General features: G+C 41.4%; 3 protein-coding genes across 3 annotated transcripts in view; all 3 read left to right on the top strand.

The window, feature by feature from the left end:
• Positions 1 to 1,649: 1,649 nt before the first annotated feature.
• On the top strand, positions 1,650 to 7,264 carry LOC119414108 (cytochrome c oxidase subunit 6A, mitochondrial). The gene is made up of 3 exons (XM_037681235.1): positions 1,650 to 1,787; positions 6,727 to 6,872; positions 6,973 to 7,264. Exons 1-3 carry the CDS (start codon positions 1,685 to 1,687, stop codon positions 7,060 to 7,062), a joined length of 339 nt encoding a protein of 112 aa, XP_037537163.1. The 5' UTR covers positions 1,650 to 1,684; the 3' UTR covers positions 7,063 to 7,264.
• Positions 7,265 to 8,110: 846 nt separating this feature from the next.
• On the top strand, positions 8,111 to 10,981 carry LOC119413657. The gene is made up of 7 exons (XM_037680711.1): positions 8,111 to 8,198; positions 8,294 to 8,468; positions 8,627 to 8,697; positions 10,230 to 10,403; positions 10,477 to 10,574; positions 10,656 to 10,727; positions 10,818 to 10,981. Exons 1-7 carry the CDS (start codon positions 8,171 to 8,173, stop codon positions 10,959 to 10,961), a joined length of 762 nt encoding a protein of 253 aa, XP_037536639.1. The 5' UTR covers positions 8,111 to 8,170; the 3' UTR covers positions 10,962 to 10,981.
• Positions 10,982 to 17,056: 6,075 nt separating this feature from the next.
• The window catches only part of hps4 (HPS4 biogenesis of lysosomal organelles complex 3 subunit 2), a 9,175-nt gene continuing 1,567 nt past the window's right edge, over positions 17,057 to 24,664 (top strand). Inside the window, exons 1-10 of the mRNA XM_037681201.1 lie at positions 17,057 to 17,088; positions 17,203 to 17,293; positions 18,588 to 18,731; positions 18,858 to 18,965; positions 19,819 to 19,935; positions 21,228 to 21,322; positions 21,407 to 21,479; positions 23,094 to 23,218; positions 23,314 to 23,947; positions 24,057 to 24,183. Of these exons, the coding sequence (XP_037537129.1) occupies positions 17,057 to 17,088; positions 17,203 to 17,293; positions 18,588 to 18,731; positions 18,858 to 18,965; positions 19,819 to 19,935; positions 21,228 to 21,322; positions 21,407 to 21,479; positions 23,094 to 23,218; positions 23,314 to 23,947; positions 24,057 to 24,183 (1,546 nt within the window). The remainder of the gene's footprint in view (positions 17,089 to 17,202; positions 17,294 to 18,587; positions 18,732 to 18,857; positions 18,966 to 19,818; positions 19,936 to 21,227; positions 21,323 to 21,406; positions 21,480 to 23,093; positions 23,219 to 23,313; positions 23,948 to 24,056; positions 24,184 to 24,664) is intronic.

Raw genomic sequence — 24,664 nt, 5'->3', positions numbered from 1 at the left:
GTATATATGTATATGTATGTATGTATATATGTAAATATGTAGTTACAGCAGACATTTTATTTTTCATTTTAGGCCTATCTTTATCAGTCAGCCAGAAGATCTCACCTTTGACTCAAAGGTTTTTGGTAATCAGAGCAGTTCACTCAATGTTTGATTTTTTTTTTTTTTGTTTGTGGCTGCAAAACAAGCTCATATCATCAAGTCCTCCACCACTGCTGGATGAGATGTTTGTACTGATCATACACTGAAAAATGTCAAAGGTTTTGTGGTGATGGTGCTTATTAGCTGCGAAACATCCCAGCTTTGGTTGTCTTGCTTCAAAACATTTTGTTTTTCAAGTCTTGTAGGTTTTTTTTTTTTTTTTTTTTTTTTTTTTACCCTAGCTGTGCTGTTGTGTATTTTATTTATTTTTTAGTTTCTTCCAAACGCAACTGTTGACACGACACTCATGGACTGGAAAAAATACAAAATATTCATTTTTTTAATTCATATACAGCACAGGACAGTATCAGAAACTACAGATTCATGCAGACACATCATAAACATCATCAGAGAAAGTGACATATATAATACCAGAATTCCATATAGCAGTAAGAAAAAGAACCTCAAATGGAGTATTAGTATCCACAGGGGAGATGTTGGCAGTGCAGTGAGACACACAACTGTTAAAAACAATCATCTGGTCAGACTCAAGTGCAACACTCATCACTTTGCAGAATAGTCAGTCAGATAACCGATCAAATTTTACTAGATTATTTTATTAGAAATACAACAAACATTGTTCAGAATAACAAATGTCGCAGGGCCACATAAGGATCATGGGAAATGACGAGCAGGGCAGCAAGAAAATCAAAAGTAAGAATCATCGTGAAACAAAAACTGAAGGGACAATGACAAAAACAATGGGAGGAAAACAGCAAAGGAAGATGGTTTTACAGAATTCAGAAACAAGTGGGAGAAATGAGAACAGGAGTGAGGGACAAAAGAGAAGAAATATTCATAACTAGACTTAAGATTTGAACGCACTTGACTTAACATTTCATTATACAGAGTCTAAAAACATAATACAGGACAAGGTGAGCACTGTGGACAAGAGGAAACCATAGAACAAGTCATTTTGGTATCCCAAAGAACAACACAGAAGATGTACAATTGAAGAATTAGGAAACATCAAACAATACATTCAATCTTTATTTGTACAGGTTAATCTCATTGAGCCTCGGGGACTCATTTACAAGCGAGACCTGGTTTTAACAAAGAGCGATGACAACAGTGGACAACAACTACAACAATAGACAATCAAGGATTGCAATCAATCAAATAATGCATACAATTTGATCATTAATTTTTTAACAAGTGAAAATGAAATGGTATTTAAAAGGAAAAGTAACAAAAAAACAGCTAGGTTGTAGGGTGGTGTAAAAAACTAAAAACAAGAAAACAACTGGATTGGTTTTATTTAATACGTATTGGTTTTATTTAATATAACAAACATATTGCAAACAAAAAGGTAAAAATAGTTAAATTGATTTTTTTTTTTTTTAAACAAAGTTTGTAACTTTATAACACGAGCATGAATAGTTTTAATCCACACTCCATATCAGTAGGTGGCGGTAAAGCGCACCTTCCGTTGTTTACCAACTGCAATAAAAACGTAGAAGAAGAAGCTCCACGAGAAAGCAAGATGGCGGCGTTCGGACGTTTCTCTCAAATGTTGCGGAGGTCTTCTTTGACCCGAACCAGGCGTCAGCTTTCCGCTTTTGTTGACTCACATGAGGCGGACTCTGGTAGGCGTTAAAGCTAATTTCATTTTAATTGTTGAATTATATTGAATTCAACTGTGGAACAAATTATTATCGCTTGAATGTGACCTTGCTCAGCTAGCGTTAGCTCCTGTCCTGTACTTCCTCGAGTGACAGCACGTAGGCATGTCTTTACACTTAACCTTTGACTTAAAAACACAGCCTAATCGTAAAGGTTCAAGTCAGTCACCAAGAAAAACTTCTACTTGTGTTGAGAGCTTTCCTGATACTAATTTATTTGTTTGTAAAGCGGAGAAGACGTTCAGAAATTAGCTACAAAGCGAGCTAATTATTAGCAACAGCAGTGAAGGCAAATTGATATCAGCTAAGGTGAAGGGGACAAACTGGTGCAAGAGCAAGGAGATAAATTATTTTAAAGGTTTCTAGCAGAAACACAAAAAAGTCTGCTAACAAAATTAAGTTTTATGCTGAAACAAAGTGTTTTGATGCAAGAGTTTTAAAATAACTTGCAGATGATGCCAGGAAGTCATTGCATTCATATAATAATAATGTCCCTAATATTTTTAGAGTACAATGAAACTTTGAGCGAATGGTCACTGATAAATGTGCTGAAGCTTCGGTGGTTAGACTAATATTCAGTTTTCTTAACTAAATACACCCAAAGGTTGAGGTTACAGCAGATATATAGCCATTACCGTTGCAGGGGGGGGGGGGGGGGTGTGCTCAGGAATCAAAAAGGTAAAGGTCTATTGGATGTTAAGTTTTTTTTTTTTACACTTTCAGGAAAACCAAGCAACTTTTGTTGGAGCTATAATGTCCTAAATTAATGCCTGGTTATCTCTCAAATTGAACATAATATTCTTTTTTAAGTTTTTGGTAAAGTACAAAAAAAAACCCACCATAACAGCTGGCTGTAGTTGAAGACGTGGCCCTGCCAGTAAGAAAATCATAAATTCAGTGGTTGGAACCAAGATTACAGCCGAGTCAGCACCCAGAATAATATGCATGTTGGCATCATCAGGTTTTAATAAAATATTTTTAAATAAAAGATAAAAAGTTTAAGACCCTAAGATTGTATATGTTATCATTAAAGTATTTAATTGCAGCAAGTGATCCAATTTATCTTTACTGTACAGGTCCTTCTCAAAAAATTAGCATATTGTGATAAAGGTCATTATTTTCCATAATGTAATGATAAAAATGAAACTTTCATATATTTCAGATTCATTGCACACCAACTGAAATATTTCAGGTCTTTAATTGTTTTAATACTGATGATTATGGCATACAGCTCATGAAAACCCAAAATGCCTGTCCCAAAAAATTAGCATATCATGAAAAGGTTCTCTAAACAAGCTATTAACCTAACCATCTGAATCAACGACGTAACTCTAAACACCTGCAAAAGATTCCTGAGGCTTTTAAAAACTCCCAGCCTTGTTCATTACTCAAAACCACAATCATGGGTAAGACTGCCGACCTGACTGCTGTCCAGAAGGCCATCATTGACACCCTCAAGCAAGAGGGTAAGACACAGAAAGAAATTGCTGAATGAATAGGCTGTTCCCAGAGTGCTGTATCAAGGCACCTCAGTGGGAAGTCTGTGGGAAGGGAAAAGTGTGGCAGAAAACGCTGCACAACGAGAAGAGGTGACCGGACCCTGAGGAGGATTGTGGAGAAGGGCTGATTCCAGACCTTGGGGGACCTGCGGAAGCAGTGGACTGAGTCTGGAGTAGAAACATCCAGAGCCACCGTGCACAGGCGTGTGCAGGAAATGGGCTACAGGTGCTGCATTCCCCAGGTCAAGCCACTTTTGAACCAGAAACAGCGGCAGAAGCACCTGACCTGGGCTACAGAGAAGCAGCACTGGACTGTTGCTCAGTGGTCCAAAGTACTTTTTTCGGATGAAAGCAAATTTTGCATGTCATTCGGAAATCAAGGTGCCAGAGTCTGGAGGAAGACTGGGGAGAAGGAAATGCCAAAATGCCTGAAGTCCAGTGTGAATCACCCACAATCAGTGATGGTCTGGGGTGTCATGTCAGCTGCTGGTGTTGGTCCACTGTGTTTTATCAAGTGCAGGGTCACTGCAGCTAGCTATCAGGAGATTTTGGAGCACTTCATGCTTCCATCTGCTGAAAAGCTTTATGGAGATGAAGATTTCATTTTTCAGCACAACCTGGCACCTGCTCACAGTGCCAAAACCACTGGTAAATGGTTTACTGACCATGGTATTACTGTGCTCAATTGGCCTGCCAACTCTCCTGACCTGAACCCCATAGAGAACCTGTGGGATATTGTGAAGAGAAAGTTGAAAGACGCAAGACCCAACACTCTGAATGAGCTTAAGGCCGCTATCGAAGCATCCTGGGCCTCCATAACACCTCAGCAGTGCCACAGGCTGATTGCCTCCATGCCACGCCACATTGAAGCAGTCATTCATGCAAAAGGATTCCTGACCAAGTATTGAGTGCATAACTGAACATGATTATTTGAAGGTTGGTGTTTTTTGTATTAAAAACACTTGTCTTTCATTGGAGGGATGAAATATGCTAATTTTTTGGGACAGACATTTTGGGTTTTCATGAGCTGTATGCCATAATCATCAGTATTAAAACAATTAAAGACCTGAAATATTTCAGTTGGTGTGCAATGAATCTGAAATATATGAAAGTTTCATTTTTATCATTACATTATGGAAAATAACGACCTTTATCACAATATGCTAATTTTTTGAGAAGGACCTGTAGACTGAAAGTATTCATGTTGACATGTAACATGTCATGTGACAATGAAAAAGGCAAAAATAATAATAATAATTTGACCTTTGTGGGAAAATGGTTATTTTAAGATGATGAAAAGTTACACTGTGCATCGATCCAAGGCAATTTATGGGATTTCCTGATGGCTGACTGATTTTCTTTAACTTATATTTAAAATGAGGGACGGGGCTGATACGTTATCGGCCTCCGGTATCAGCATAATTTACGTATTGAATTTTTCTAATCCATCCTGCAGAGATTTCTGATCCATGATGCATGTCTGTTAAAACTTCTCATGTGATTCCCTGCCAGCTGCTCTGCAAGTTGGCTTCAAAATACGGAATGGATTTCGTGTCTCATGAATCCAGAGTAATAAGACCCGCCTCACATTCAGGAAATCCATTTCATAGTTTGCAGCCAGCTACAACGTGAGGGCTGAGTTAGCAGCACTGTGGCTAACAGCTAACAAACTTTTCATCAAAACATGTCCGCTGTGTGGAAGTATTTTACATTAGAAACACCACAAAGCAAGACAGCAACGTGCAATGTCTGCAGAGCCATAGCACCACATTAAACCGCGGTGAAGTTAGTTTATTTTACGATGGACATTCGAGCTCCAGGGCTTCAGAGGTCTGCTCCTCTCGCCGAACCCGTAGCAGGCAGCCCGACCAGCCGTGCTCAGTCTGCCCGTCTCTGAGGAGGGACAGACTGAGCACGGCTGACTGAAATCAGGCTGCCTGCTACGGACTGAACAAGAAGAAGACGTCGCTGAAGCCCCGGAGCTCAAATGTTTACAGAGAAGTTACTAAACTTCATCATAATTAATGACCAACCTCTATCGGTTGTAGAAAACGAAGTATTTCTCAGCTTGATACTAGCAGCCAACATATAGTTTACCCTCCAGGAGATATTTATCAGTACAACAGTAAACAATCATAAAAAACATTATTTGAAAATTACAAGAAAATTATAAATATATAAAAACAAAACCAGCTACATTATAAAGTGATGTAAATAACTAAAAACAGAACATGTCTATTGGTTTATGCCATGAACTTAGCAGATGTTTAAAGCCATTTAATATTTTATTTAATTAATTTTGTTCATTCATTTAAAAGAAAAAAAAAATGAATCAAAAAGAAAACATTGAGTGAAAAGAGTGCAGAAAAAAAAAAAAGTCATATCTCTCCCTTATTAAAAAAAACAAACAAACTTTGTCACTTTAATATCCACTTTAAAGCTAGGAATAAAAAACGTGTTTTGTGTTAGCAGAATTTAATTCCAACTTTAAAACTTATCCAACATTAATAAAACTTACCTCAAGTTGCCTTTTTGGACATGCATGCATATATTTGTACAAATTGTATGAGAGGAGATTATTACAGCCTCATATAAAATCGATGATGATGATATCGGAACTGGATCGGTATCGGCCAATATTCAGATTTAGGTATCGGGATCGGATCAGAAGTAAAAAAAAAAAAAAAAAAAAGTGGATTGGTGCATCCCTATTTAAAATACAGAATTTTGAAATAGCACTTTTAAGTATACATCCATCCCATCATTATCGCTTACTTGCTTCTTCCATTTTGGGTCACGGGGGTCGCCAGTGCCCATGTCCAGCAATCACTGTGTGAGGGGCGGGGGACACCCTGGACGGGTCTCCAGTCCATAACAGGGACACATAGAGACAAACAACCATTCACTCTCTCACTCACACCTAGAGACAATTTAGAGTCACCAATCAGCCTAACATGCATGTTTTTAGTCTGTGGGAGGAAACTGGAGTACCCGGAGAAAACCCACGCATGCACGGAGAGAACATGCAAACTCCACCCAGAAAGGACCCTGGACCAGGATTTGAACCAGGGACCTGCTCGCTGAGAGGCAGCAGCTCTACCAGTTGCACCACCGTGCTGCCTTTGAAGTATACATTAAATCATAAATCCTCAGTGTAACCTCTACTAAAAACAAAATAAAATTGAAAAATAATATTTTTTATAAAAGTTGTAGTCTCTTGGCAGTTTGGTATTACTGTGTAAATATTGCATTTGTGAAAAAGACCATTTAAAGGTATACTGAAGTGGGGAAACGAGATTTCTCCTAATAAGTGTGATTTTAGGTGTTTATAATTGTAAGCAAATTCTGTTGTCATGTAATGAGTGTAATTCTAATTAACTTCTTAAACTTACTCATGTACACAGCTAAAACATGGAAGATCCTGACATTTGTGGTCGCCCTGCCCGGTGTTGGCGTGTGCATGTTGAACATGTTCTTGAAGGGGAGCGAACACAGCCACGACGCACAGCCAGACTTTGTTCCTTACAGCCACCTTCGCATCCGTACCAAGGTCTGACACTTCACACATTTATTGATCGTCTAAAATACCAGATTTTTAGGTGTTTTTGACCTAAAGCTGTTTTTTGTGTATTTGTTTTCCTTTTGTGAAGCGTTTCCCCTGGGGAGATGGGAACAAAAGCCTTTTCCACAACCCACATGTGAATGCCCTTCCTAGTGGATATGAGGGGCACGATGACTAAATCCTGCAGACTTGACTGGCTCCGTACCTCCCTCAGCGTTTGTTACTGGACCACAACCCTGACCACAGATGACGCAGTCTCGTTTTATTGTGTTTACCTCTGTGCTGTCAACGCAGGGCGCCTGAACCAATAATTCCATTGTTCTGGACCATTAAACAAAATGTCCACTTAAACGGAAATAAATAAATTATCTGAAACTACACAGATGTTTTTTCTGTTGTTTTGAAGGTTTGTGACTGTGCCAGGTTTTTCATCCACTTTTTTAATAAAAAAATTATTTTTGTCAGACGTTTAGTCACTAACAAGCAAGCCCTGAATCTTTGAACGTCTGATTTTATGTTCACTTTAGTCTGGTTATAGTTGTAAGGGCTTTATTATGCAGAAGATTAACCAGAATAATATTGAACATCTGTGTGCGGAGCCTTAAATGAGCTATTTTCCTGTATAAAACCATCCGTATTAATAAAACTGCACAAACTTAAGATTTTTATTCTATAAAAAAGTGGTTGTAGCTCTTTACTCCCTAATTGGTCTCCAGTTACTTGAATCAGAAAGAGCCTGGGGTTGTGTCAGCAGGCCTCAGGTGACTGAAACAGAACCCTGGTCATGGAGAACACCTGGCAACTTCACCCATCAGGGCATCCCAAGAGGGTAACCATGGCAACAGCGCAGTTGTAAATGGCATCGCTGGTCATATATAGTCCTTGTTTGTGCATTTATAAATTTCATAAAGCTCCAAAGCGCTTCATTCCAGTCGGGTACGAGGTGACGCTTTTGTTACGTCCGGCTCCGTCTTTGTTGCAGACTCCGCCTCTGTCACGTGAACGCGCTTTAAGCCGAATTAGAAAATCCAGGGTTAACAAAGCCCCTCGATATCCTGCTAATGGCGGCGGCGGTCCTGTCTTCGTCTCCGTCGCTTGGAGGCTGTCGGTGACGTAACCGGTGCTGTGTCCGACCGTCGCGTCGACCAGGCTCGGTTCCGCTCGGTTCCACGGCGCTGGGTCACGATTTGATTAGTAAATCTAGCATTGAAACATCTCGGATAACTGCGCGCGCTCGCGCCGCCATACAAAGGGGAGAGCAGTCGAACCCGGAAACTTGGATCACGATGATGATGATGATGAACCCAGACAGAGGTGAGGAGACCTCGGTCAGACCAGCACCATATATAATAATAATATCAACAAACATGAACTGTTTGATGAGACGCAGCTTGTTGTTGTGTTTGTAGATTTCCAGTTAATCAGAAAACAGGAGAGGGCTCACTTCTTCAGCTCTAAGGAGCAGGACCTCATTCTGAAGTTGTATGAAGAAGAAAAGGAGATCCTCACAGCTAAATCAAACACCACCAGTGCCTCCAAACTGAGAGAGGAGGCCTGGCAGAGGATCGCTGATAAAATAAATGCGTAAGAAAAATTGTGGCTTATTTGACTGATCATCCCTAACAAAGTTTATTTATAAAACTGTTGTATGTCGTCATTTTTGTCTCCGTACACATCGCGAGACGCGCATGTTACAATGTATGGCAACATGAAATGCTCAAACTTGTTTTTATGATTCACAGGGTTTCGGACAGTGGCTATAAAAGGTCGTGGCAGCAAGTAAAAGTCAAGCACAAAAACATAATCCAAACAGGTATCTTACACTGAAAGGACTCCTGTCCTGCAGGTTTTTTATTTTATTTTAATAACTACATATATCTAAAGACACAACCACAACCTGGAAGTTGAAGCTGGAACAAGACGGACTGCCCAGTCAGCTGTAATCATTGTAACATGGTTCTTGGTAAAATGAAATTACACATCTCAGTTAATATTTTTAAGCTGCTGAATCGTGTTGATTCACAGTTTTTTTTCTTGCTGCTGTTGTTTAATTAATCATTTTTCTATGATGTATAGCTGTAATTAATTATGTTACACCTACAAGAAAGGCCACGTGAGTCTGTGATTGTGTGCGAGGGAATAAACAGGACTAAAGCCAGATTTTACATCAGTAAACGTGAGCTCGAGATACTCGGATGTTGATGGCAACCTGGGAAAAAGATGTGGAATGCAGCAACAATCACTGCTCTCGTCTTGCCCAGAACATTTCTGACACTGCTTGATGGCCGTCCCACATCGTCTATGGCAGGGGTCTGCAACCTTTACGATCAAAAGAGCCATTTTACACTTCGTTCACTAAATTAAAAGTGATCAGAGCTGCAACAACCGGCTACAACTGTGATTATCAACTGGTGGCCCATGGGCCACTTTAGGTTTGTTGGAGGAGACTTTTGTGGCCATTAGGGGGTGACATTATAAAGATAAAAATATCTAATTTATATTTTTACAATGCAAGACAAATGAAAAGACCAGATTCTTGTAAGTAGTTTTCTAATTAATAAAAACTGAACTATGCAGACCTATGAATTTTTTTAATTGTGGAAAAATTAATTACGTATAGAAATAAAGCATAAAGTTAAAGTGAGTACGTTTTACTCCTTATACATGTTCCAGTGTTCACATATTTGCAAAAAAAGAAAATGACAGGAAAACAACAAAAACTAGTCGTTTGTTGTCGTTTGTATAACAACCAATAAAATTCAGTTTGATGTCAGTTTTGGTCAAAGCTTGAAAGAGCCGCATGTGGCTCCAGAGCCGCAGGTTGCAGACCCCTGCTCTATGGTCTTAAAGATCTGAATCATCTGTCAGTGAGCCTGTCCCACTGAATGATCGCAGACCACCAATTAGGCAGCACGGTAGCTCAGTGGTTAGCACTGTTGCCTCACAGCAAGAAGGTCTTGGGTTCAATCCCCGGTTGGACCTATGGGGTCTTTCTGGGTGGAGTTTGCATGTTCTCTCCGTGCATGCGTGGGTTTTCTCCGGGTGCTCCGGTTTCCTGCCACAGATCAAAAACATGCATGTTAGTCTGCCTTCAGGTCCAGACCTCCCCTGCAAAACCGATCTGTGATCTCAGTGGGATTTGCCTGTTAAATAAGTGTTAATAATAAATAAATAAATAAGCTCACAGCCAAAGAGTAGCTTCCAGTTTTTATCACACCAGAAGGTTTAGCTGGAGATGACCTTCCATCACTACTTGACCATTTTGTGTCTGCTCTGTTTTCACCACCGTCTGCTTCTAACGCTGTGACAACTCAAACGCCTCCTCTCAAATTTGTCCCCGAGCAGCAAAAAGGAAAAGGGCCGAGGCGATGAGGGTCGACGGGGGGTCGGCAACCCCCTCCCTGAATTCTGCAGAGGACGACGTGTTGCTCGGCAGAGAAAACTCCATGAGAGTGGAGGTCCTACCTGGAGGCGCCTGCATTGGCCCCATCAGTGGGTCGGAGAGCTCCTTTATGAGCAGTAAGTCTGTGATCCACACGTAGCCCTGAAATGTAAAAGTCAACTTATTCATATTGTCCTTCTGGTGTCAAAGTGTCGGGGCACCCGGTCCTGCTCCTGCCCGTGACAAAGACGGAACCAGAGAGTCTGAGCGGTGATGAGACGGACATCAGTGAAGCTCATTTCGAAGGGGTAAAAAGGCGTCCTCTTTTAAAACCGGTTGTTTTAGGACACCTGACAAATCTTTTAAAGAAATGTGTTGCTTGGTTTCAGGATGCTCACAACTGCAGTTTCCAGGAGGCGGGCAGCTCTGCAGAAGCTCCGACTGGTGTCAGAAGCACAGAGGTAAAAGTCACGAGTCGGCACCGCAGGCTGTAAAAACGACACAGGAAGCGCGTTAAGAGTGGCTCCGTTGTTTATTTGTCGGTTTTACAGAAGCAGACGGAAGACCTGCGAGCTCTTTACTGCAGCTACCTGAAGAAGGAGATCGAAAACCGCGACCAAGAGATGGCGTACAGAGCTCTGAAAATGAAGAAGCTGGAAAAAGAAATCCTTCTACTGGACAAACAGCTGATGTGATCCTCAAGTGACTTTTATTGGAGCACGTGATCAAAACAACAGCGGAAACGGATCCCTTCACCTGTCGCCAGGCCCGATGTGCGATCTTCGTCACGGTGCACACGAAGCGGAGAGTTCTGCTCTGGTCCGGTTTGCAGCCACATGTTGGAGTCAGTATTGTGCTACGTGCAGCAGCGTTATAGCTGTCATGAGAGCAGAGGCCGTGGAGTTTGTGATCTAGAGATGAGAAAACGGTTTTGGTCGTCGTAGCTCAATATTCCAAATTAAAGTTGTTAGGGATGCACGATATTATCGGCATGGTGTCGGTATCGGACGATATTAGCGTTAAAGTTAAATATCGGACATCGGCCGTTCAGTCAAAATAACTCACCGATATAAAAGATGCTGTTCTTGTACGAGAACCCAGTGACGAGGACGCCTGCAGCACCAGCTCAACGTGATGACGTCACGCGCGCCTTTACCTGATCTGATCGCAGCGCAGAGGAAAATTCTAAATGTCGGCGGTGTGGAAGTTTTTTTCGTTGAGGATGTCGGATTCTGAAGATTTATGGACTACGTCCCCAGTCTGAGATATTTTTCCGACGTAACTTTACCCGAGTTACAAGCCGTCATTTCCGACATCATTGAGAAGCAAATAGCTGATAGCGCTTGGAGTTTTACCACAGACGTTTGGACCTCGTGTTAGCTCCGTTAGCATGATTAGTCTTACGGCACAATAGACAAAAACTTTGAAGTTCAAAAGTCTGTCCTTCATGGACAGGAGTGCAGAGGATCCCACTCTGCAGCTAGGAACCTGGAACAAGCCTCCACAAGTGAGACAGCGTTGCAGGTGACTAATGCTAATAAATAATATTTAACACTTCTCATTTAATATAAGTTAAAGCACTATGCATATCATATGGCTGTTACTGAATATGTCACCAGCTCTTACAGCTGTTGCACAATTTTTGTAGCAAATAAGCCTAAATAAGAGGAATATGTTCTGACAAAGGAAAATATATAAAATATTGGTATCAGTTATCGGCCAAATGTTTTAACATATCGAATATCGACCAAAAATCCAATATGGTGCATCCCTAAAAGTTATTAGATGAAACCTTCATGAGGACCCATTCTCAGCCGTGAGCAGTTTTGAGCTCCTGTTTTAAAGACGGTGATCTGCAGCAGAGTGACGCTCTGATGCTCCACCACTCCACCGCGTTTCACGTTCCATTCTGCAGCTTTACTTGAATTTTACCGAGCTGCAGTTGTGAAACGCCTCCGCCCTCTTGATTTCAGACGAGTAGACAGCAGAGTTCATAGGAACCATTTCTTTTTCACTTGGGTGCACTTTTAGGAGATAGTTAATTTATGTGGCGCTGACCTTGAGGTGTTTCAGGGCCCTGTTTGAAGTGGGGATGGTTGAGTTTCGCCTGCGTTACACTGACTCCACTTTAGTGAACAGGTGTGAAGTTGCAGGTGACGTGAGGGCAGCATTCATGCAGAAGCTGCTGTTTGTCTTGATAAATACTGTAGATGTACATTTTTAAATTATTTACTTATTTAAACAGCAGCACATTCTGCACAACTTTGCTTTTTTTTTATTTAAGACCTGGTTTTAAAACCTAATTTTATATTAAATCACCTCTTTATCAGCCTGTTTCAGGTGTTTTTAGTCCTATTTAAATTGAACTGAGGCCGTTTCTTCTTGTAATTAATTTATTTAAGTTGCTGTAGCTGGAATCGTTGTGTATTTGTTTTAGGTCATGAATTTTGGAATTAACTTATGAATAAAGAATAGTTTGTTTAAAATACTGTGACTTCTTTGGAGCAATAAAAATAAAATTGCTCGGCATCTGCTTTATAAAACAAACAAAAAGATAAAGACACATCCCAGCATTAGTTGTTAGATTTTAAAAGTGATTTGTTTTGCTCCGTCGTTTGTTAAAAATGTTAATAATCAATAGATTATTCTGACAGACAGGTGTCTGGGTCTTAAATCCCTCCGCGCACTGCGCGTCCTCGGGGCTGGGGGGTGTGGGGAGGCCCGGACACCCCCCAGCCCGCAGGTCTGCTGCCAGGAGCGCAGCGTTCAGGAGCTCCATCAGGTAAAGAAAGTGAAATAAAATGAAATAAAGTCGCTGTCTGCTGCTGCGGCTCTGTCTCGCGCAGAGGACAGAGCTGAAGCCATCAGACTGAGCGCGTTCACGTCCCGCTCCTGCAGGCGCGCTCAATCGAGCACCGAAACAACGATCTGAAAGACTTTAAACGACGCTGATGATGATACAAACTGATTGTGCTTCTCGTTTAAGTTTAGATTTGATGCAGCTCATAAGAGATAGCTGCAACTAAAGTTATCATTTAGTAAAGGTTTATCGAAACCTGCTCGTGGTGTGTCTGCATGAATTATATTTTATGTTGAACCTTCAGCATCACTCTGTGGGCGCATCACATCTCATGGTGGTACCCCAGGCCTCCTCCAGAAACATTTTGCTTTGACAGGACTTCATATTTTCACAAGAACCCTCTAAAGCAGCGGTGTCGAACTCACTTACAAAGAGAGACAAAATTAAAACCTTTTTCAAACTAAGGGCCAGTTTCAGAAAGAACTCAAGTCAAATACCCAGCATCTTTTCTTGGCTGCAGGTTTTTCAACAAGAGTTTGATTGGTCTCATTTGATGTTCTCTGTCACACTTTTGACATCATAATCAAAGATTACTAAAAAAATTAAAGTGCTCAAAGTATTTTACATTTAAAATAACATCTGGGTGGCCAGATAAGATGTCAACGAGGGCCACATTTGGCCCCCGGGCCTTGAGATTGACACATATGACCTCAAGTAACAAGACCGTTCCATGTTTTCCCAACAGAGCACTGCAGGTTTGTTTGTGGTTCCTAGAGTTTTAAAAGTGGAATGGGAGGTAGGCCTGTCACAATACCACATTTTGCTGGGCGATAAATTGTCTCAGAAATTATTGCGATAAACGATAATATTGTTTGAAATTTGACAATAATTAGTCATTATTGTCAAATTTAAGAAGAAATGTTTAATTTGTTTTGTGTGTAGTACCTTTTTCGACCACAGGGTGACAGTAAAAGACTGTTTGAACTGAAGGATGGATAGTGAGGGAGCGAGCAGCGTATCTCTTTAAGAAAAATGGAAGGGAGGCTCCTCAACACATGGGCTGTCTCTCCTTCCTTTTTCTCCGGTTCTCAAAATGGCAGACGCTCTCTGCGGTTGGAGCTCTTTAGCATAGCATTTTTCACACAAAGCTTTAAATTAAATAAAAAATCAGTAAACAAGTTCTCATCTTTTTTTTCACAGGAAAAACAACGTTTTACATGAAGGCACGGGTTTCAACCATGAATTTTGGAGCTTCGACAAGACGGATGTTTTTTTTTTTCCCCGAGGTTGGCCTGTTAGCTTAGCTTCTTAGCTTAGCTGCTTTAACGATCCAAAAACGTGATTTTGGTTAAAACGGATTTTAAAGAGAAAAGAGAAAAGGAGGGGTCAGTGAAGAACACCGGAGTTGAACTTTTTGTCATCCAGTGTCTTCAGTAGAAAGAGAGACACGAAGAAACAATAAAGCTGATAAATGAAAATGAGGTTGATAATTTTAATTTATCATGCGATTAATAGATTTATTGTTTATTGCGACAGGTCTAATGGGAGATAGAGCTTTTGGATATTTTAGTTCATTATTTAATGGCAACAGTTTAAACGGAATAAGTGTTGGGGGTCAGTCTCAGCTATACCACTCCTAGTTTTAGCTCCATCTCTGTAACTGACTGGAGTGGAGACATTCTCATGGTTCTGTTGTTGGAACAACTTCCAGTTTCTGTCTGTGAGGCTGCCATTGTCTACTTTTACAACTTTCTTTTATTGTAAATCCTATAGTTAGGGTTGGTTTGGTTTCCTGAGCTATACTTTAGTTCTGCTGCTATCGGCTGCGACAGCAGGAAGACATTCCTTACTCTGCTGCTCGCTTTACTCTGTGCTCTATGGTTATGTATTTAACTGTTGCTGTCATTATTGTTTTCTCTTTGTTTTTCTTCCCATAGAAACTACAGCTGGACCATTTTTTCTGTGTTTGTCTCTTTCCTGTCCTCTCTAAACTTATCCAGTAGATGGCCACCAATCCTGAGCCTGGTTCTGGTTCTTCTGGAGGTTTTGTTCCTTTCCACTGTTGTCTGCTCAGGATGGGGGTTTTGACGAAGTGAAGACGATCTGCTGGTTTCCATAAATAATTTTTACTTTCTGTCCTTAGAATGCGCAGTATCTGACCGCACTGTGTTGTAATGAATTGACTGTAACTGGTTTGAAATTTGGATCAGAATTAGATTTAGGATTTGAACTTGATTTTTTTTTTATTTGGATACTGCCCTGACAGGACTTGAGTTGTGAAGTTTCTTTATAAATGAACTAATTTGAATTATTATGGTCTTTATATGGACAGGTGGTTTTTAAGACACATGAAAGAAGCTAAACACTTTCATATCTCTGAGGTGAAATGTAAACTTTGCAGAGCTTTAGACACATTAATAAGCTGATATTGTTACTGACCATCCATCCATCCATCCATCTTCTACCACTTACCCGTAGTCGGGTCATGGAGACAACAGGTCCAGGAAACAAACCCAGACATCCCTCTCCCCAGCATCACTTTCCAGCTCATTCTGGAGGACCCCGAGACATTACAAAGCCAGAGAAGATACATCAGCCCTCCAGCGACCTCTGGGTCTGCCCCACAACCTCCTTCATGTGGGAAGTAACTGGAAAACCTCTAAAGGGAGGCGTCTAAATCAGATGCCCGTACAACTTGAACTGACTCCTTTTGATGCGGAGGAGCAGCAGCTCTACTCTAAGCGTCGTCCGAATGACGGAGCACCTCACCACATCTCCAAGGCTGAGCCCGGCTGAAGTCCATTCTGTCCATTTGTATCTGGGATCTTGTTCTTTCTGTCATGATGCAAACCTCATGACCATAGCTGAGGGTCAAAACGTAGACAGATCAGTAAATCAAGAGCTTTGCCTTTTGACTCAGCTCTTTCTTCACCACGACTGACCGAAGCAACACTCTCATTACTGAGCATGAGGCCCCAATCTGTCGATCCAAATTCAGCTCCATACCATCACTCGTGAACTAGATACTCAAATACTTGAACCCCTGCACCTGAGGCAAAGTCTTCTCCCCAACCCGGAGGGGGCATTCCACCTGTTTCTGGACAAGAACCGTGAGACTTTCAGGAACTGACTCTCATTCCAGCTGCTTCACACTCGGCTGTGATCATCCCCAGTGCACGCTGAAGGTCTTGACCTGAAGACACGAGCAGAACCACATCATCTGCAGCAGAGATGAGACCCTGAGGTTCCCAAACTAGACACTCCTCTCCATGACTGTTCCTCGAGATCCTGTCCATGAAAACCACAAACAGGGTCAGAGACAAGGGTAGACAGAGTCCAACCTGCACTGGGAATGAGCTTGACTTTGTGCCAAGAATGAGGAGCAGTGGAATAAAACCTAGCAAGATTTAAACAATGTTTATTTGACTTGTTTCAATGTTACTTTTTTCACAGGGAGTACTTTTTTCCACATAATAACACTAACAGCTTTATTCTAATCTGGCGTTTTCATAAATGTCTTTATTTCTGAGCATTTCAAGTACTGTAGGAAATTACACACGCGGTAAAATAACACATTGACACTTTAACAATTATACAGAAATTTAAAGACAGACATTTTCTTTAAAAAACAAAGCACTTAAACTAAAAATAATAACTTTTTAAAAGACAAATCTCAAACTGTCAATAGCTGCCCCTTGAACGCAGCACTGGTTTGACCCTCGTCGCTTACCGTACTTTCACATGACTGCTTCTACTTGTGACTAACTTGCATTCTTCGGTTGTTACAAACTGATAAAGTGTTTTATCTTCGTGACGACAGGCGCTAAATAAACACCAGGTTTGGGTTTTAGTCACACTTCTCGGAGTTGTCGCAGTTTTTTTGTTTTGTTTTGGCGCTAAAGCGGCCGCTCCGTGTCCAAGCTGAAATATATTTCTTGTTTTTGCTGCGAGTTTTTGTCGGAGCGGAAATACATGGATGCAGTGTAACTTATGGCTCATCTCACGCCGCTGGACTCAAGAAGGTACGATCTGACTGCAGTTTGTTGGGACACACACGAGGAGGAGGAGGAGGTGGGACACATTGTAAAAAACGAAACGTAAATATGAAAGTTTTCTGACTCCTGTTGGTGTTGCAGGTGCAGTTATTTCTTCCTCTATGATGGATCTAAGGTCAGAGGAGAAGGTGATCCTACAAGAGAGGGAATCTGCTACTTTTACCCAGAGGAGGTCAGCCTGACACAAACTGCTGCAAGAGATCAAGAAGTCTGTGGCAGTGTTGCCAGATAGAGCCGAGCTTTTCTGTCCAAAAATCTGTTTAAACCACCACATCACACAAAAACCTGCCCAATCAATATATAATTATATTTACTGTTTGAACCTGAAGTATAAAACAAGATAATTGTGTATACTATATATATATATATATATATATATATATATATATATTTGTAACGGGGATATATATGTAGGGGCGGAGATGGTGCAGGGGCAGGGCAGCCGACTCAGGACCCGAAGGTCGACCCCCGATCATTGCACATCTCGTGGTGTCTCTGAGCAGGACACCTAATCCCGAATTGCTCCCCGGGTGCTTACATAGCTGCCCACTGCTCCACCTGGGTGTATTCCAGGTGCGATGGGTTAAATGCAGAGAGACAGTTTCATCTTTGTATGAAAACACACACTGATGACAACACATAGCACTTTTTTTATACACACACACACAATACCCCCCACCTCCTGTAAAGATATATGGTCCACACGTCATATTTCAGGTTCTGGTTATTATAGACACAGATTAAATGTTAAATATGAATATTTCTATATTTATCACCACAGTAATACTGTTGCACACGTTAGTAGTTGTAAAAACTCAAAATAATACACATGTTGGTTTAGTTCTTACCTATAACTTAAATATTTAAGGAGTAAACATTTTTAATAATCACGTTAAAAGTTGCAAATGTTGACTTTGGTGCCTGTTTATTTTCAAAGTATATTAGTGTGAGTGAATGACGGGGATTAACATAAAACACTTTGTAGAACGGTGCTTTATGAAGTTCAGACCGTTTCCTTGTTTTAGTTCTGCCACATTCAATATGGCGGATGCTCCGGCGTACCAGTGGTGAACGCCCTGGCAGATGAAAACAGCCAGTCAGTGATGGAGAACGTTCAGGGGAGCTTTACTATGAACCAGTAATGAATGATTAGTTGAAATGTGTTTTAATAGGTTAACTCAAAATCCGCCCAAAGCAGTTTGTACCCACAAATTCAGAATGTAAACCGCCCAATCTGGCAACACTGACTGATGGGGATGAGCCCCAAGGCTGGAACAGGCCTAGCAATCCTTGAAGGAATGCATATCACCCGCCGCCTTTCATAAAGAGTTTTAAACTAAGAGCTTTTGTTGAGAAATGACAGCTGAATTAGTTTTGATCAAACCTGTAAAATAATCCATAATTTCACATTCTCCTCCTTTCGGTGGCGTGCGATAAGTCAATCTGATCGTCACGGTTTGTGTCAGACCCCTTTAGATAAGCAGGAGCTGCTGTGTGGTCAGCTGGCAGGTGTGGCCCGCTGTGTGTCGGAGCTGTCCTCCTCACCTGTGCACACGCTCACGCTGAAGCGCTGCAAGTTCGCCGTCCGCACGAAGAAGGACTTCTTCTGGGTGAGTGGACTGGTGGGCCTCTTAGCAACACTTAGACCCTTTCAGGCTTTGTCTCACATCCATTCCTCCCAGAAGATGATTGTTACACTACTGCTGAGTGTTTTTTTTACTTTATTGTTATTCAAGGCTCTGGGCTGCTCCATGAATGTCCCTACTGTCAGTGTCTGCGAGCTCCTGGATCATCTCATCAACATTTTCTGTTTCTATAACGGCTCCGTTTGTCAGAGCTATCAGGTGATTACTGGGTTTTGCACTCCAGACATTTTTTTTTTTTAATGGAAGAGGCCTATCAACATCCTAACACAGTCAACTATAAAAAGCAGCGTACAGAAGCTGCTCACTGTAGAGTACAACTTGTAAACCACTCTCAGCTACTACCACTACAAATGTTCACTCAGTCTCTGTGAAATGACCTGAGTTACAGAATTGTTATGTTGGCTAAGGTCACGTAGCTGCAGCAGCCATGTTTTACTGGATTTACTCCAAAAACTCACTGAAGATAGATGTTCATCAAATGATTATATTCTGAGTGTCATTTAAATATATCCTGTGTTTTACGAGGTATTTTGCTAACACAACAAACATGAACATACAGTCATTCAAAAACATATTTTTTACCTTCAGAGGCTGGCAGTAACAATGTGAGGTGTTAAAATGAATTTGGCGTCAGCGTTTTAACACGGGTGTTCAGCAGCTTGGTGGTCAGTGCTGAGGCCTCATGATTCTGAGGCTGCAGGTTTGAGCCCAGGTCAAAAAGGATTCCTGGTGTAAGCTGACAAATCCTTCACACCAGTTTGCTCGTTGTGGCGACTCCTGCAGAGGGACAGGGAAAGGAAAACGACGACAACAAAGCTCTCTATTAAAAGAAGAAACGTTGCAGTACAGTCAGCAAATTTTCACCGGATCAAAATTGAATTTAAAGTTCTGTAGAGCAGTTCTGAAACGACATGTTGTACTCGCTAGTGTTTCCTTTCTTTCATTCAACTTTTATTTGTACAGGTTAGTCTCACTGAGCCATGAGGACTCATTTACAAGAGAGACCTGTTTTTAATTTCTAATATGAACTTGTATTTTCTTTGTGCTGCAGCTCAACAGTAAGGAAAGTTTGGCAGCTCGGTGGGCACGCTACCTCTCACACGTGCAGTCGGGACCCTCAGAGCTGTGCTACATCTTCAGATGTTTGAGGACCATAGACTCCACAAACGTATGTACAGAACACTGTCCCTGTTCTGCGCTCGGCTCGTTGCGCTGCTGCTGCACAGGAGGCAGGATGTGACTCGGTCATGATGCTCTGGGTTGTTGCTCAGCATGACTCGACAAAAAGCCAAAATGTATGCTCATGATCTCACTTATTGAGGCTTAAAATAGTGTTAATAAATGGTGTTAATAAACAGTACAATGTCCCCCATCCCTGAGGGACTTGTAGTGAATGTAGTTTTCAAGACTAGTGTTTCTCTGGACTAGAATTGAACAGGGAATGTGAGTAAACTTGAATGTGTTTGGTTCAAGATATTCAAGTGTTACACTGATCATGAGCTCAGAGGTAGGTGTTTTAATAAGTTTATTTTGTTTTGTCTGAGGCGGTGCAGAGTGGCTGATCCTGGCGAGCTGAGGTAACAATTTTATCCACCAGCAGACGCAACGGAGGAGCCACTGGTGGCCTTGACCACCATAGATCCATCTTGGACCACCCCACCTTTTAAGCAATAGAAAAACTGTAGAGCATAGATTCGCCAAATGATCGAGCAGGTCGATAAATACATACTGTATATAAATATGTAGACGGATGGATAGTGTGGTGGTCGCCATCTTGAATTTTGACACTGCAATCCAATTTTTGGTAGTGACCTTTCTTGCACTTAAATGCAGCCACACAACAAAATGGAAGTTGGAACGTTGTCAGACTGACAGAGGGTGTTTCTTATTTCCGTCAGTGTTCTGCACGAGAAACAGGGTTCAATGACTTGCAGATGACATTTAATTAAAAATACGACACAGAACAGTCATATTTAATGGGTTTTTTTTCTAATTATAAGAGAAATTTGATTTTTTTTTTTCTCCCAGCAACAACTTTTAAAGGACTGAAAAAGTTGTTTTATGTGAAAGACTGAAAATAGTTAAGCAGTTTGCAAAGGCTCAGAGTCGGTGATGGTAGGATTCAGCAAATAAAAGCGTTGGACAGCGTCCAGTTACATTGATCTGTTTCAGCATTAGATGTTGCCAATTAGTTGGACGTTTAATCTTCAGATCCATCTTGGATTTACTGTAAATATTTTGCAAAGCTTCCAGTTATTTATACTTTTTTACTTCATATTACAGTAAAATAAAAGTCATTGCCTTTGGCGCCATTTTGTTGCTTTTAGGTGACACAAACTGAAACGTTTATCTGATAAACTGTCTTGTGGCAACAGTTAATCTGATTAAGTTATAATCCTAAAAGCGGACAATTTTTTTTCCCCACACGAGCTGAAGCGTAACAGTTCTGGGTGTTTCCAGGTCGACCCACTTCTCTTCCTGAAAGCTGCCCTCATTCTGCAGGCGTGTCAGCGATGCCCTCTGGTGCTCGTAGGCTGTATTCTTTTCAGAGGAAGGTGAGCTGACATTATACATTCAGCTACATATTTATATTTTCTTTCATAGCAGGTTCTGAAATCTGACTTCTTTTCTTCTTAAAGAGTTGTCAGCTCACAGATGTCTCCTCAGCTCACCATGAAGGTCATGGTGCACGAAAGTGAAATGTACACAAAGGTAAGAAAGAACATTTTCCTCTCCGTCAGCCTGCCTGTAGATATTTAGACACATCTAAAATTCATTCATCCTGCAGAAACTTAACAACAACACTTTATTTGGATTCAGACTTTAACTTGACTCTGTCATAAATGTTTACATCTTTTTTTTTAATCAAAATTCCTCATTTAGTTCATTGATTCTTAAACAGGAGAATTTACATTTACATCACTCGTTAAATATGGTTTAAGTTAATTCAGTGTTTTTCAAGATGCCCAAACTTGGAGGCAGTGAAGCCTCATTATAACACCTCCACCACCGTGCCTGACAGCCTCGTCTATTTCCTCCCTCATTAGACATGTATGGTTTGCAGCAAACATCTCTGTGTTTGAGTTCTCTGCTCACAGCTCATCATATCCAGAGGTTTTTTTTTTTCATTCAACCTTTATTCAGGTTAGTCTCACTGAGCCTCGGGACTCATTTACAAGAGTTTTAAATAAAGAATGATGACGAGAGTAGACAATCATAAAAGAAAGCATATAAACTGAGAAGAATAAATGAAAGAAAATGGTGTTTAAAAAAAAACTAAACAAAAACAGATAGATTTTAAAGCGATGTAAAATACTAAAAACAGGAACATGTCTGCGTTGGTTTTGCCAGGAACTTAGCAGATGTTTAAAGTCCCTTAGAGAGGTTATAGTTGAGAGCTTCAGATCTATTTGTAAGATATTCCAGGAAACAGGAGTGGAGTAGGAGAAGGCCCTTTTTCCTAGCTCAGTCTGCACTGAGGGGACACTGCAGATAATAATGTCCTGAGAGCGCACGCTGTAGCTGCACTCACGCAGAGACATGTAGGAGGAGATGTATGAGATGTATGTTTGTGAGAATACGTTACTTATGTAGATTGTGAAGAGGGTGGGTCCTAGGACGGAGCCTTGTGGTACACCATTGTTAACCGTTAAATAATTGGAAGAAGTACCATTATGTTGAACACGTTTTCTCCGATCTGAGAGATAGTTAGAGAACGAACCAATAGTGTGGTCTAAGAAACCAATGTCTGAAAGCTTATGACACAAGATGTTATGATCCAGTGTCAAAAGCTTTAGACAGGTCTAAGTAAAGTGCAACACAATAATCCTTAGCGTCCAGTGCTTCAACGACATCGTTAAAAACCTTCTGCGAAGCAGTCGTTGTGCTGTGTTGTTTCCTGAAACCAGATTGATGTTGCTATGGTGATTTACACTTTCAAAGCTCTCTTTACCAACAGATGTTTAAATGTAACGGTGTAGAGGCAGGGCAGCCGGCTCGGGACCCGAAAGTCCCAGGTTCGATCCCTGGTTATTGCATACCTTGTGGTGTCTCTGGGCAGCACACCCTATCCCCAAAACCCCCCCCCCCCCCCCCCCAATAGCCACCCACTGCATCACCTGATGGTGGATGGGTTAAATGCAGAGACTAATTTCGCCATTGTATGGAAACATACAGTGATGACATTATTATTATTATTAAATACAGGACGGCCTCACGTTTGTGTTATTTTCATTTGACCTCTGGATAATAAGCAGTTAGATTGCCAAACTATTACTTTATTAAAACAAACTGCTGTTTTATGTTATTTTAATATTTTATTTGCAGTCCCAGAGGTCTAATGAGGCGAGCACCCCCAGCCCACTGGGCGGCGCTGTCTGCTCCACCACTGTGTTCCTGACTACTTTTGAACTTCAGTACCTGCAGTCTGCTCCTGTCAACAAAGACCTCAGGTAAGGTATCGCTCTCTGAAACTGAATTACTTTTGTTGCCGGAACGGACTTTGATTTGCTTCTTCTGATCCACTCTGATGTTTTCCACCCTTCAGCTCTCAGTCCTCTGCACAAAAAGATGATCCCCCAAAGAAGACTCGCCTCTCCAGAACGTTATCAGACACACCCTCCACGGAGTCGGAGACGTCTCGTCCAGCTCCACTCCAGTCTCCCCAGAAGCTATCTTTCAGTCCTCACATGTCCGAATCAGATGACTCTTTGTTTAGCCCAGCTTCATCACAGAGTGCCAATTCCCTCAACCCTTCACCTCACACTCTGAGGCGTCCATTTTCAAACGGGAGAAACTCTTATGAAACTGAGCAGGAAGTGCAGGAAGAGTCCTGTCATCCCCATTTTCAGAATAAGGAAGATGAAGTCAGTCAGACTGACGGCCAAGGAGCGAGCTCAGTGTTTGTAGAAGACCCCCGTGTTAACGGAGGGGCTGGAGATGGAGATGCTGCCTGTGGGAACGCACGTGCACGTGATAAAGTTGTGGGAGAGAGCGGAGCCTGTAGGAAGGCTGAAAGTCACAAGACTGAGACGAGACACCCTCCACCTCTCACTTTTGACGGTCTAGAGGAGAGTGCGCTGATCCCCATGACGCTTTATATGCACCGGGTGAACGGCCTGGTGCTGGCTCTGCTGGTGGAGCCTCGATTCACGAGCGACTCTGATTCTATGAAGGAAGTGGTGAGAAACACCATCCTGTCATGCTTTGGCTGTAGCGGAATGTAAATGTAACTTCACGTGATGCGATTGGTAATGTTACGAGCTAACTGTCGTTGTGGTTTGTGTTCAGAATCACAGCAGCCTGGCTTCACTGAATGGACTCGAGGCGCACCTCAGGGCCGTCCCTCCAGGGGCCCCAGGTGCTTCAGGGCAATACATGTTTGCACATTATGACTGCTTTCAGAGCACTCTGAAAAGTAAGGCCCTGCTCTTATGTTTTCTCTCCTGTTTTGTTTTTATGATGTAAAATCAGGCCTGACATAACCAGTGGAGCTGGGTGTGGGTGGAGGGAGTTTAGTTATTGCTCGCTGCTTGAAGGCGAAGGTGGACGAAAAATGTTTTTGCCCAATTTTGTGTGCCTTTGTGCTTGTCTGTTAGCAAAATATCTCATGAACCACTGGACAAATTTTAATAAAACATGCAGAAAGTAGTACTTTTAATAACTGATTAACTTTTGGAGTTTGGGCAATTTAAGATGGCCACCGCAACAAATCATATTTTAAGAAGGGACTATAATTCAGACAGTTTTACAGAAACTGTAGTCCCTCGTTTATCGCAGGGGATCGGTACCCTGAAGCCCAACGATTAGTGAAAAACCGCAAAGTAGGAATAGTAGTACAAGTAGTAAGTAGTAGTTTGTTTTAGATACAATTATATATATATATATATATATATATA

This window comes from Nematolebias whitei, chromosome 8, assembly GCF_014905685.2.
Source record: "Nematolebias whitei isolate Nwh7 chromosome 8, NemWhi1, whole genome shotgun sequence".
Taxonomy (NCBI): domain Eukaryota; kingdom Metazoa; phylum Chordata; class Actinopteri; order Cyprinodontiformes; family Rivulidae; genus Nematolebias; species Nematolebias whitei.
This window is presented reverse-complemented; position numbering and strand designations above follow the sequence as displayed.